Source organism: Melozone crissalis, unplaced genomic scaffold (assembly GCF_028551555.1).
Source record: "Melozone crissalis strain CALT ecotype California unplaced genomic scaffold, PUWL_Pcris_2 ptg000088l_1, whole genome shotgun sequence".
Lineage (NCBI taxonomy): Eukaryota > Metazoa > Chordata > Aves > Passeriformes > Passerellidae > Melozone > Melozone crissalis.
The window spans coordinates 2,811,861-2,824,623 of record NW_026535865.1 but is presented as its reverse complement, the minus strand read 5'-3'; the positions used below and the strand labels follow the sequence as shown (position 1 = coordinate 2,824,623).

Here is a 12,763-nt window from a genome sequence, read left to right as displayed (position 1 = left end):
CCCATTTATTTTTCCGAGATCTCTTTCCAGAGCAGTCCACTATAACTCCTGAGAACCTACCGGGCTCCCGCAGAGCCCTCGGGGCTGAAGCAACAAAACCTTTCGGGGAGGGAGGAACGGCGGCTCCGGCTGCTGGAGAGCTCCCGAAAACACAAAGGAAAGGGAGAGGAAATTCCAGGGGAAGCATCAACCCCTGCGCTGCCCCTGTGCCAGCTCGGGGCTGTGCCGTGCCCCTGCCCGCTCAGGGGAGGTGCGGGAGTCCCTCGGGAGCCGTCAGAGCTGCGAGTACAGCGAGTTCTCCATCTCCGGCGGCAGCTTGGCGTGGAACGGGGCCAGCCCCACCCCGAAATCTGCAGGGACAGGGAACAGAATGTCAGCACCTCGTGGGGAGGGGGGCACAAGGACCCCCGGGGGCATCACAAGGGCTGGGGGACACTGAGGGAGCACACAGACACCCCCAGGGGCATTGCAGGGGTTGGGGGTACAGGGAGGGCACACAGACACCCCCAGGGGCATTGCAGGGGCTGGGGGTACAGGGAGGGCACACAGACACCCCCAGGGTCATTGCAGGGGCTGGGGGGGACTGAGGGAGCACACAGACACCCCCAGGGTCATTGCAGGAGTTGGGGGGCCCAAAGACACCCCAGGGGCATTGAGGGGCTGGGGGCACTGGGAGGGCAGAGCACATGGACCCCTCCAAGACACAGGAGGGGCTGGGGGCATGGAGAGGGCACTGAGGGGGGCACAAAGAGACCCCCACGGGCAGTAAGGGGTTGGGGGCACTGGGGGGGGGCACAGAGACCCCAGGGACATTGAGGGGCTGGGAGCATTGGAATGGCACAGGGAGGGCACACAAATACCCCCAGGGGCATCACAGGCTCTGGGAGGGCACTGGGCGGGCACACAGAGATCCCCAGGCTCATTGCAGGGGTTGGGGGGCACACAGAGACTACCAGGGGTATCACAGGGGTTGGGGGGTACAGAGAGGGCAAGCACATGGACCCCTCCAAGGCACAGGATGGGTTGGGGGGGCATGGAGAGGGCACTGGGAGGGCACAGAGATCCCAGGGGCATCGCAGAGACTGGGAGGGCACACCGAGACCCCCAGGGGTATCACAGGGATTGGGGGGTACAGAGAGGGCAAGCACATGGACCCCTCCAGGGCACAGGAGAGGTTGGGGGGGCACACACAGGCCCCAGGGGCATCACAGAGGCCGGGGGCACAGGGTGGGCACACAGACCCCTCCAGGGCACTGCTGCAGGTTTGGGAAGCAGGGACAGGAACATGGCCAGGCTGTGCCAGGCCAGAGAGGGAGCAGGACGTGCCTGATCCCTGCGGATCCCTGCGGACCCCTGCCACCCCCGGGGGCATCCCGTGCCTTATCCCTGCCAGCCCCGTGGTCCCTCCCGTACCCATGTCCGCCTCCAGGCGCCCGGGCGGGGGGTTCTTGCGGTGGTCCTCGGTGTGCAGCGTCATCTCGTCGCGGGAGGCGGTGGAGAAGGGGCACTGCGTGCAGCTGTAGCGGCCCCGCGTGTGCTCCCAGACGATGCGGCCGGCGGAGGAGTGCCCTGCAAGGACGGGCGGGCAGGGAAGCACAGGCATCGCCCCGAGCCGCGGGGCTGCGGGGGCTGGAGCCCTTCCCAAGGGAAGAACGCCGAGTGTGGGAGCGGGGGGCCAGGCTGGGCAGGGCACTGGGGGCACTGGGGGCACTGGAGCTGCTGCTGCTGCTCCTCCTCCTGCTGCTTCTGCCCTCGGGGCCAGGCTGGGGGGTTTTGGGGGGGTGCAGCCATAACCCCCCCTGCCTCGCAGCCCACCTGGGCCTCATCCCCTCTCCAAAAAGGAGGGAGCCCGCCCTCCCCCTGTGCCCTCCGGGCAGCACCGCAGTGCCCCTGGGGCATCTCCCGTCCCCTGCGCCCCCCCCGCCGCCCCCCAAACCCCCCAGTGACAGAAAGCAGCCCCCACCCAGCAGGTGCCAAACTAACCTGGAGTCACTCCTGAGCCAAAGCATGGGAGGAGTGGGCTGACACTCACACCTGCGGAGGGAATCGAGGCCCGAGACAAGCATTAGGTCTTCCCCTCCCTTGGGGTGGGGGGGACTCTTGGGAGGGCAGCCCTGGCCCGGCCCCCCCAGCACGCCGGGGAGCAGCAGGGCTGGTTGGGACAATTTGTAGAATTTGAAGGCGTTTTTTGGTGCTTTTGCCCAATCGAACATTACACAGGGGGTGGCACGGACTGGATGGGGATTTTTTTGGAATGAGGGTATGGCCGGGCCAGAGGGGATCAGATCCTCGGGTCCTGCTCGGGGAGCTGCTGCTGCTGCTGGTCAAGGCGGGAGCAGAAGAAGCTTTGTCCCGCACGGCTCCGCGCTCTCACCTTGGCTTTTCTTCCAGACGGCGTTGGAGACGCTGGGGGGGCCGTGGCCCGGCAGGAAGGGCCGCAGGCGGTGCTGAGCCGGGGGCTGCGCCAGCCCGTAGGGCGAGGGGGGCACGTAGGGCAGGAACGGCCCCGGCACCGAGGACGGGGCTGGCGCCGAGAAGCGACTCAAGGACGAGGGCCCGAACAGGGCGGGCTCCAGCAGCGGGAAGGGGTGCGGGGTCCCCGGGAGCAGCGGCTCCAGCGAGCCGGGCAGCGCCGCCGGGGCTGAGTCCGCGCCCGCCGCCGGCGCTTCCTTCTCCGGGGGCTTGGGCAGCGCCTCGGGGGGCTTGGCCGGGGGCTCCTTGTCCGGGCTGGAGGTAGAGGAGGGCAGCACCGGCCGGGGCGGCGGCGCGGGGCCGCTGGCGCTGTCCGAGCAGACGTGCAGGTGCTTGAAGAGCGAGCGGTGCGTGCGGAAGCGCAGCAGGCAGTTCTCACACCTGGGGTCAAAAAGAGTCGTGAGAGCGACTGGGAATTGATGATGGGCATGTGGGGATGGTTCATGAGCAAAATGACATTGGCTTGGTGTCACAGACGTGTGACACCGAGCAGGCGTGCAGGTGCTTGAGGAGCCAGTGGTGTGTGCGGAAGAGCAGCAGGCAGTTCTCACACCTGAGGTGAGGAGAGAGCCACGAGAGTGACTGGGAATCAATGACGGGCATGTGGGGATGGTTCTTGAACAAAATGAGAACAAAATGACAATGACACCAAGCAGATGTGCAGGTGCTTGAAGAGCGAGCGGTGCGTGCAGAAGCACAGCACACAGTTCTCACACCTTGGGTGATGAAAGAGCCATGAGAGGGACCAGGAGGGGATAATGGGCACGTGGGGATGGTTCTTGAACAAAATGAGAACAAAATGACATTGGCTAGGTGTCACAGACATGTGACACCGAGCAGACATGCAGGTGCTTGAAGAGCGAGCGGTGCGTGCAGAAGCGCAGCACACAGTTCTCACACCTTGGGTGAGGAAAGAGCCATGAGAGGGACCAGGAGGGGATGATGAGCATGTGGGGATGGTTCTTGCACAAAATGACATTGGCTCGGTGTCACAGATGTGGTTTTTTCTCCTGAGAATCTGAGAGGCCTCAGGAACAAAATGTAAACAATGATTATCTGCTGCAGTGGAATGCAACAGGTGCATCTGTGATTGGTCTCATGTGGTTGTTTCCAATTAATGGCCAATCATTAATTAGATTAATAATTACTAATAATTATTGTCCAGACTGTCTCAGTCAGTCAAAAGCCTTTGTTATAATTCCTTTTCTATTCCTTGCTAGCCTTCTGATGAAATCCTTTCTTCTATTCTTTTAGTTTTAATATATATTAAAACTATTCTATGATTTTAATATAATATATATCACAAAATAATAAATCAAGCCTTCTGAAACATGGAGTCAGATCCTCATCTCTTCCCTCATCCTGAGACCCCTGAGAACACTGTCACAGCTTGGCACGAGGCTCTCATGTGGATAAGCCCAGGGCTGATCTCAGAGCTGTCACTGTCCCTTCCTGCCTCTCCCACCCCAGGGTGATCCCCAAAGCCCCCAAACATCCCCCCCAGGCATCAACCAGGATCCTGCTCCTGTCCAGCCCACAGCAACTGCAGCCAAAATTGCCCCAAACTGGGGAAAATTCCTCCCCAGGAATTGGAGGAACTGGGGAATTCCTCCAAGGATCCTCCAAGGGGATCCCTCCAAGGCACAGGGATTGCTGGAGCTGCTCCTGCTCCCAGGGCTGGGGGGCTCATTGGGAGCTCCCCTTAAAATCCCAAAAGGTTTTCCAAGCCAGGAGGAGCAGCAGGTCCCACTGAGTGACTGGGAGATGGTGATGGGCACGTGGGGATGGTTCTTGCCCAAAATTACATTCCTCTGGCCCGAGGGTCCCACATGGATGAGCCAAACTGGAATTCCCAGTGAAAATCATCTGGAAAACCCCCTCACTCTGGGAGATTTCTCTGTAGTGTCTTGATGTTGGAGTGAGAGAGAAAATGATGATAATAATGCTAATAAATAATAAGCAATGATGAAAATATGGACAAAAATGTAAAATAAAAAGGATAAAAGGGTAAAAATATTTATAATAATGGTGATAATGATGATATTGATAATAATGACAATAATAATAAGAATTGTATCAGTGCTGGGGCTGTGAAGTGACCACTGGGTGATGCTTCCCCAGGAACTCAATAACTCCTATGGAGATCTCCCTGGAGATCAGCTCTGCTGGCCAGGTGTCCCCAGAGAGGACAGGAGGGGACAGGGAGCAGCAGGACTCACTTGAAGTAGCGGTTGGGTTTGTAGTGCACCTTCATGTGGGCCATCAGGTCCTGCATGCTGGGGAAGGTCTCGCTGCAGCCCAGGGTGGGGCACTGGAAGGTTTTGCCTGGGCAGAGGAATTCGGAGAGAGATTCAGCACCAGCTCAGAGGGGACAGCCTGGTCAGGCAGGCTGCAGCACCCCCCCACTCCCATCTCCCACCACCAGCCCTGCCTCGCTCTGAGCCCTGCTCGTCCCCCTCCCAGCCCAAAAAAGCACCTGTGGTGTGTCCTGGCCTTACCCTCGAGGGACTGCGTGGGTCTGTAGTGGACCTTCAGGTGGTCCATCAGCTCCTGCATGCTGGGGAAGGCCAGTTTGCAGCCGTAGCTGGAGCACTGGTAGTGTTTCCCTGCAAGGACACAGATCCGTCAGCCTCGTCCCTGCCCCGGCTGTCGCTGTCCCCTCCCCGGGGCGGGGCTGGGCTCACCTGGGACAGGTCTGCGCTTCAGCGGCCGCAGCTCCGGGGCCGGGGTCCCTCCGCTGCCCGCCCCTGGCACCGGGGCACCGGGCAGGGCTGGGTCACTGCAGCCTGCGGGGAGGGACGGTGAGGCTTGGACCTGGCAAACCAGAGCTCTGCCCTCTCCATCCCTCTGTCCTCCCCATCCCTCGGCTCTGCCAAACCAGAGCTCTGCCCTCTCCATCCCTCATTTCTGCCAAACCAGAGCTCTGCCCTCCTCATCCCTCTGCCCTGCCAAACCAGAGCTCTGCCCTCCCCATCTCTCTGCCCCTGCCAAATCAGCCTTGTGCCCTCCCCATCCCTCTGCCCCTGCCAAGCCACCCCTCTGCCCTCCCCATCCCTTCAGGACAGGGAAATGGGGTGGGGGTCTGGCTGGAGCCCCCCAGGTTGTGAGGGCTGGGAGGGGCTGTGCTGGTGCAGGTGAAGCCTGATGGTGGCTGGAACACGCTGGGTGATGCCACCTGCGCACTCAGGCACACCTGGGCACATCCCCATGGTGGGGTTCACCCAAAGGGATCTCCCAGCCACAGGAGCAAAGGTTTCCCTGCTCCTGCCCCCCCTGAGGGCACTCACCTGCCCCCTCCGCGCCGAATTTCCCCCTCAGGGAGAAGGTGGCCACGGGCTCGTCCTTCTCTGTCTTCATGGCCTGGCAGGAGCTGGGCACGGGCACAGGGACAGGGACAGGGACAGGGCGGCTCCTCCCGGCGGGGCTGCACCGGGAGCAGGAGGGAGGTCAGAGCCCAGCCCGGGGCCAGTGACTCCCTCCTCCTCCTCCTCCTCCTCCTCCTCCTTTCTCCTTCTCCTTCTCCTCCTCTCCTTTTCCCTCCTCCTCCTCGGTGCCCTGTGGTCCTGGGACCGACCCTCCCACCCGGAGCTGATCCCAGAGCTGTCACTGTCCCTTCCTGCTTCTCCCACCCCAGCGTGGTCCCCAAAGCCCCCAGACATCCCCTCCAGGCATCACCAGGATCCTGCTCGTGTCCAGCCCACAGCAACTGCAGCCAAAATTGCCCCCAAACTGGGGGGATTCCTCCAAGGATCCTCCAAGGGGGATCCCTCCAAGGCACAGGGATTGCTGGAGCTGCTCCTGCTCCCAGGGCTGGGGGGGCTCACTGGGAGCTCCCCTCAAAATCCCAAAGGGTTTTCCAAGCCAGGAGGAGCAGCAGGTCCCACTGAGTGACTGGGAGATGGTGATGGTGGGGCATGTGGGGATGGTTCTTGCCCAAAGTTACACTGGCTTAACAAGAGGCTCCCACATGGATGAGCCACACTGGAATTCCCAGTGAAAATCATCTGGAAATGAGGATTTGAACGAAAATCTCCCTTCAGTCTGGGAGATTTCTCTGTTATGTCTTAATGTTGGAGTGAGAGAGAATATGGTGATAATAATGGCAATAATAATGCTAATAAATAATGAAAATAAGGACAAAAGGATAAAATAAAAAGGATAAAAGGGTAAAAATATTTATAATAAGCCAGGAGGAGCAGCAGGTCCCACAGAGTGTCTGGGAGTTGATGATGGGCATGTGGGGATGGTTCTTGCCCAAAATTACATTGGCTTGGCATGAGGGTCCCACATGGATGAGCCAAACTGGAATTCCCAGTGAAAATCATCTGGAAAACCCCCTCACTCTGGGAGATCTCTCTGTAGTGTCTTATGTTGGAGTGAGAGAGAAAATGGTGATAATAATGCTAATAAATAATAAGCAATGATGAAAATAAAGACAAAAGGATAAAATAAAAAGGATAAAAGGGTAAAAATATTTATAATAATGCTGATATTGATAATAATGACAACAATTACAATAATATCAGTGCTGGGACTGTGAATTGAGCACTGGCAGATGCTTCCCCAGGAGCTCAATAACTCCTTGGGAAATCTCCCTGGGGATCAGCTCTGCTGGCTGGGGCATCCCATCCTTCCCATTAACATCTGCTCCAGAGGAATTTCCCAGCTTTTGGCTGTGGGGGTCTGGCCCAGAGGGGCTCAGCCTGGCTCAGGAGCTGTTCCTGCAGCACCCAGCACACTGGGATCACAGCCCAGCAGGAAATAAACCAGGGAGGGGGAAAAATCCATGTGGGATTATTCCTGTGGCTGCCCCTGGCCTCCTGGCTTTGTCTGGGGGTTGTGGGGCCTTTTTTTGTTGTTGTTTTCTCAGCTCAGCAGCCTCGGGATGGAATCAGCCAGCCATGGAGGGGGGCTGGCCATGGAAAAGGGAATCTGGGGCAGGGCTGGGGCTGCTCATGGCCCAGGAGGGGAAATTCAGCCCTGGATGGAAGGGATGCTCCATCTCCATCCTCCATCCCTGCAGGACATGGGGTAAACACAGAAATTTCCCAGCAGCTTTGATGGAGCTTTGTTTATCAGGTTTAGTGGGAAAAAGGATCTTGGGAATCTTCTTTTTTGGGGGAGGCAATGCTGAAAAGGTCGAGGCAGGGCTGTACCTGCCTGGGTAATGTGGCACTGCCACGTTTTGGTGCCCAACCCTGAAGTGTCAGAGCTGGAACCATTGGTGCTGGAGAGTGCAGTGAAGCAAAATTCCTGCTGCCCTGCTGGAAGCAAAATTCACTGCCCTTTGCAGTGAAGCAAAATTCCTGCTGCCCTGCTGGAAATGCCCCTCTGGATCAAAGCTGGGTGGCCCAGGCTGGGCTCAGCACCCCTGGCAGAGCCCTGAGACCATTGGGCTCCACGTGAGCCCAAAGGGAGCAGGGCCGTGGCACTGAGAGCTCAGGGGCAGCACAGGGAAGTTTCCCCAAAAAATCAGGAAATTCTTCCCCACGTGCACTGCAGCTCCTGGAGCCCCAGGGTCAAAGCCAGCAGTGCCTTGGGGTGTTGGAACCTCTGTCCTGTCCCTCTAGGATCACAGATGCCACATGGAGAGTGGCATTCCCTGTTGCAGCATCCCAGTGATGCCTTGTAAGCTGATTTTTTTCTCTGGAGAAGCTGGGAAACCTCTTGAGCAGATTGTGTGAGGGCAGGCAGGATGGACACTTGGCCTGTGGCCCCAAGGTTCCCCACAGGTGACATGGCAGAGGACACGGTGGCAGCACTGCGGCATCACCCTGTGCCCAGCCAGGTTTTTGGAGAGCACCTGGATCATCTTGCTCATTTGTCACCTCCCATGGGATGCTGGCCAACACTCCCCTCCTCCAGGACTGTCTGTTCTGCAGCCCTGAGTGTGACACCCTGGCCCAGGAGCTGCTGAGCTGCTACTGTCCCCATCCCCAGTGACCTTCTGTGGTCACCAGAGATGTGACTGCCCCAAAAACGTGACTGCCCCAGAGATGTGACTGACCCAAAATGTGACTGACCCAAAATGTGGCTGACCCAAAGATGTGACTGCACAGAGATGTGACTGATCCAGAGACATGACTGACCCAAAATTGTGACTGACCCAAAACCATGACAGTCCCAGAGGTGTCACTGCCCCAGGGATGTCACTGCCCCCAGAAATGTGACTGACTGACCAGAAACGTGACTACCCCAAAGATGTGACTGCCCCAGAGATGTGACAGTCCCAAAAACATGACTGACCCAAAAAAGTGACTGCCCCAGAGGTGTGATTGCCCCCAGAGATGTCACCCCCCTGATGATACAATGCTCCCAGAGATAGGACCCCCCCAGAAATATGGCTCCCCCCAAGATGTGACCACCAGTGCAAACCTGCCCTGGAACCCCAATGCTGGAGCCACCACTGTCACTGTCATTATCCCCATTATTATTATTATTATTATTATTATTATTATTATTATTATTATTATTATTATTTCCTGGCACCCCAAAGAGCTGCTGGCACAAAGCTCCCTCATTCCAACCCCTGTGGGGTGAACAGGGACCCCAAAACCCTTCCAGGGGCTGCCAGCTGTGAGGATGGGCAGGATGTTTGCAGCTGCCCATCACCCCGAGCAGGCTGTGCTGCTGATTCAGTGAATAATTAACACAGCTCATCCCCCTCAAACCACCCGGGGGCTTTATCCATACCCCGAGGCTTTGCTCATCCCACCCCGCGAGGATAAATGGGACAAATAATCGGATTTGCGCATCTCTGAGGCCCGAGGATGAGGAGGCTGTCCCCAAACGCGGCTCTCGGCGCAGGAGATGAGACAAAGGCTCGGAACAAGGGGCTCATGTGATCGCGCAGCCGGCGGGCGCCGGGGGAGGCAGCGTTCGGAGAGCAGGGAGCAGCGGCTCCGCTCCTGCCAGTGCCACCAGCCCCGGCTAAAACACACCCCGAGGGCTCTCCTGGAGCTTCAGATACCGCGGGGAGCCCTCACAGAGCTGGGGGTGATGGGGGGGGGATGCTCCAGGTGTCCAACACAAGGTGGGTGCCCCAATATCGGCATGGCGCTGTCGGGGTGCCACCCCTCCCTGGAGGGGCTCCCCGCTTTCCAACTCAGGATCTGCCTGCAGAGCCTGAGGAGCCCATCCCAAACCCGGGTGGGCATCCAGAGGGGTGAATGCTGAGCCCCGTGCTGGCCTTGGTGTCACATCCACGGGGCAGCTCAGCCCAGGCCCCTCTTCCCTCCAAAGGAGGGTCCCCACTGTCCCCCAGATCACTGCAAGCCCTGCTGACATTTCCCCACATTCCTCGGTGCTCACCTTTATCTGCCTGCCCATGGGAAAAACCCCACTTTGCCTTCAGGAGCCACCTGGGGATGTTGGAGCTCCCTCCCTGAGCGTGGACAAAGCTGAGCCCAGCACCAGGCAAGCACCAAGGGCAGGAGCCCGGGCTCTGACAGCCACAGAGCGGCTCCCGGAGGTGTGGGAGGATGGAGGGAGCACGGGCAGGTCCCGGCAGGTGCATCCCGGGATGTGAGGCGGTCCTGCTGTTCCCACAGGCCACGCACCTGTCAGGACCCAGGACTAGCGGCTCCCTGTCAGCCCCACAAGTGGTAACCCCAGGGTAGCCCCCATGGCCGCTGGTTTTGGGGCTGGTAGCCCCCCACGGGCCACACACCCATGGCTACAATCCAGGGGGGAGTGACACCCACGACCACCACCCCACGGGCAGCGGCACCGTGACCCGGAGCCGCCGCGGGCAGCAGCCCCGGGGCTCCTGCAAAGCTCCGGTACCCCGGGCCCCGCTCCGGTACCGCTGCTGTCCCCAGTGCAGCTCCAGCCCCGGTGCCGGTCCATCATTTGGTACCGGTACAGTCCTGGTACCGCTACAGCCCCGGAACCGCTACAGCCCTGGTGCCAGCACACCCCTGGCCAGGTACATCCCCCGGTGCCAGTGCTCCCTTCCCGGTGCCGGGGTATCCCCGATACCGGTACGGTCCCGGTGCCGGTATATTCACGATACCGGTACATCCCCGGTACCGGTACAACCCCGGTGCCAATACGGTCCCGGTGCCGGGGTATCCCCGATACCGGAACGGTCCTGGTGCCGGTATATCCTCGATACCGATACAGCCCCGATACCGGTACCTCCCCGGTGCCGATACATCCCCGATGCCTGTATATCCCCGATACCGGTACATCCCCGGTACCGGTACAGCCTCGATATCGGTACACCCCCGGTGCCAATACGGTCCCGGTGCCGGTACATCCCCGGTGCCAATACGGTCCCGGTGCCGGTACATCCCCGATACCGGTACACCCCCGGTGCCGGTACACCCCCCCGGAGTCAGTATAGCTCCCGCTGTCCCCGCACCCCCTGTGCCAGCCCATCCCCGGTGCCGGTCCATTCCCCGATCCCGGTCCCTCCCGGTCCCTCCCGGCCGTACCGGGGCTGCGGCGGGGCCGGCGCCGCCCGGGTCGCGCATCAGCGGCGGGGCGGCCGCGGGGCCATTTTCTGTGCGGAGCTGTCGCGAGAGCGGGGGGAGGAGGAGGAGGATGATGACGGGGGGGAGGAAGGAACGTGCGGAAGGGCGGGCGGGGGCCTCGGGGGGGGACCCGGCTCCGCCCCGCCCCGTTCCCCCCCTTCCCCCGGCTGCTTTGCCCGGGAGATTCTCCGCACCCCGCATCCCAGCGGCTGCGGGCAGCTCCAGCATCCTGGCGGTTTTGGAGCATCCCGGGGGTGTTGGACCGTCCTGAGGCTTTTGGAGCATCCTGGAGTTTTGGAGCATCCTGGGGGTTTTGGAGGATTCCAGGGGTTTGGGAGGATCCCAGTGGTTTTGGAGCATCCCAGGGTTTTGGAGGATTCCAGGGGTTTTGGAGCACCCCGGGGTTTTTGGAGCATCCTGGGGTTTTGGAGCATCCCGGGACTTGGGAATATCCAGAGGGTTTTGGAGGATCCCAGCAGTATTGGAACACATCCTGAGGGTTTTGGAGGATCCCAGCAGTTTTGGAACACATCCTGAGGGTTTTGGAGAATCCAGGGGTTTTGGAGCATCCAGGGGTCTATAACCATCCTGGAGAGGGAAAGGCATCAGCAGTTCCTGAAGCTTTTGGGGCATCCAAGGGTTTTGGAGGATCCCAGGGCCCTTGGAGCACCCTGGGGTCTGGGATCATGTCAGTATCCCAGGGTCCTGTGAGCACGCCAGGCTCCTGGGATCATCCCAGATTTTTGGGAGCACCCCGAGCTCCAGGGAAAACCCTGGACTTTTGGGAGCACCCCGGATTTTTGGGAGCAGCCTGGGCTCCTGGTAACACCCCAAGATCCTGGGAGCACCCCTGATTTTTGGGAGCACCCCAGACTCCTCTGATCACCTCAGATTTTTGGGAGCACCCTGAGGTCCTGGGAACATCCTGGATTTTTGGGAGCACCCTGGACTCCTGCGAACACCCTGGACTCTTGGGAACACCCTTGATTTTTGAGAACACCCCGGATTTTTGGGAGCACCCCTCCAGCTCATGTGTGCCCCGAGGAGCAGCCCAGGCCCCTCCAGGATCCTCACAGCAACAGAAGCCCCTGAGAGACCCCAAACCCCCAGGAGCCTCTGGAGCTCTTTGGAGCACCTGGAGCCCTCTGGAGCAGCCCAGGGGTGCCTGAGCTGGCCCAGCTCCCACATCCCTGCGTGGCTGAGCAGGAACACCTCCCTGACAGCACCCAGTGCCCCCCATTCCCCATTCCCCATCCCCAGGAAGGGCAGGAAGGAGTTTCCCAAATCCCCAGAGTTCCCAAAGCCACTATTTTTCATTAAAATAAAATCAGACACCCCCCATCTTGCACTCTGCAGTGCAAGGATTCCTAAAAAGCTGTGATTTATGGGGAAAATCACACCGAGGAGCGCAGGGGCTGAAAAACCCATAATGGGGGGAGGGGGGGACCCACAATTTCCAGATGGGGCTGTGAGGAATTTGCAACTCCATGGGGAACTTCCCACCCCAGTGGGGATCTGCCCTCTGTTAATCCCACCTTGGAGGACACAGAACACCGCTGGACCCCAAATCTGAGGTGGGGAGGAAGGTCTGTGTGACAGGGGAGCAGCTCCAGTGGGGGCTTGGGAGGGAGGAAGGGAGGAAGAGGAGGTCTGGGTTCTCTGGGATCAGGGAAGAAGAGGAGGGCTGGGCGCTGAGGGATCAGGCTGGGCTCTGTGGGATCAGGATGGGCCCTGTGGGATCAAGGAGGGAGGAAGAGGAGGGCTGGGCTATGGGATCAGGGAGAGAGGAAGAGGAAGGCCGAGCTGTGGGATCA

General features: G+C 59.7%; 1 protein-coding gene across 2 annotated transcripts; it reads right to left on the bottom strand.

Moving 5' to 3' along the window:
• Positions 1-261: 261 nt before the first annotated feature.
• Positions 262-10,959, bottom strand: ZNF414 (zinc finger protein 414). Of its 2 annotated transcripts, XM_054291206.1 has the most exons (9): positions 10,911-10,959; positions 5,760-5,896; positions 5,157-5,258; positions 4,971-5,078; positions 4,692-4,797; positions 2,375-2,853; positions 1,984-2,034; positions 1,414-1,569; positions 262-350 (listed from the first exon to the last, which is right to left on the bottom strand). In XM_054291206.1, exons 2-9 carry the CDS (start codon positions 5,827-5,829, stop codon positions 274-276), a joined length of 1,149 nt encoding a protein of 382 aa, XP_054147181.1. In that variant the 5' UTR covers positions 5,830-5,896; positions 10,911-10,959; the 3' UTR covers positions 262-273. The 2 variants fall into 2 exon arrangements, with proteins under 2 accessions (XP_054147181.1, XP_054147182.1); XM_054291207.1 differs by lacking the exon at positions 1,984-2,034.
• Between the last annotated feature and the right edge of the window lie 1,804 nt (positions 10,960-12,763).

Coding starts and splice junctions, on each gene's coding strand:
- ZNF414 (XM_054291206.1), bottom strand. CDS start 5,829: ATGAAGACAGAGAAGGACGAGCCCGTGGCCACCTTCTCCCTGAGGGGG. Junction 4,798..4,970: donor ACCCACGCAGTCCCTCGAGG/GTAAGGCCAGGA, acceptor TCCTCTGCCCAG/GCAAAACCTTCCAGTGCCCC. Junction 351..1,413: donor GCGCCTGGAGGCGGACATGG/GTACGGGAGGGA, acceptor CTGTCCCTGCAG/ATTTCGGGGTGGGGCTGGCC.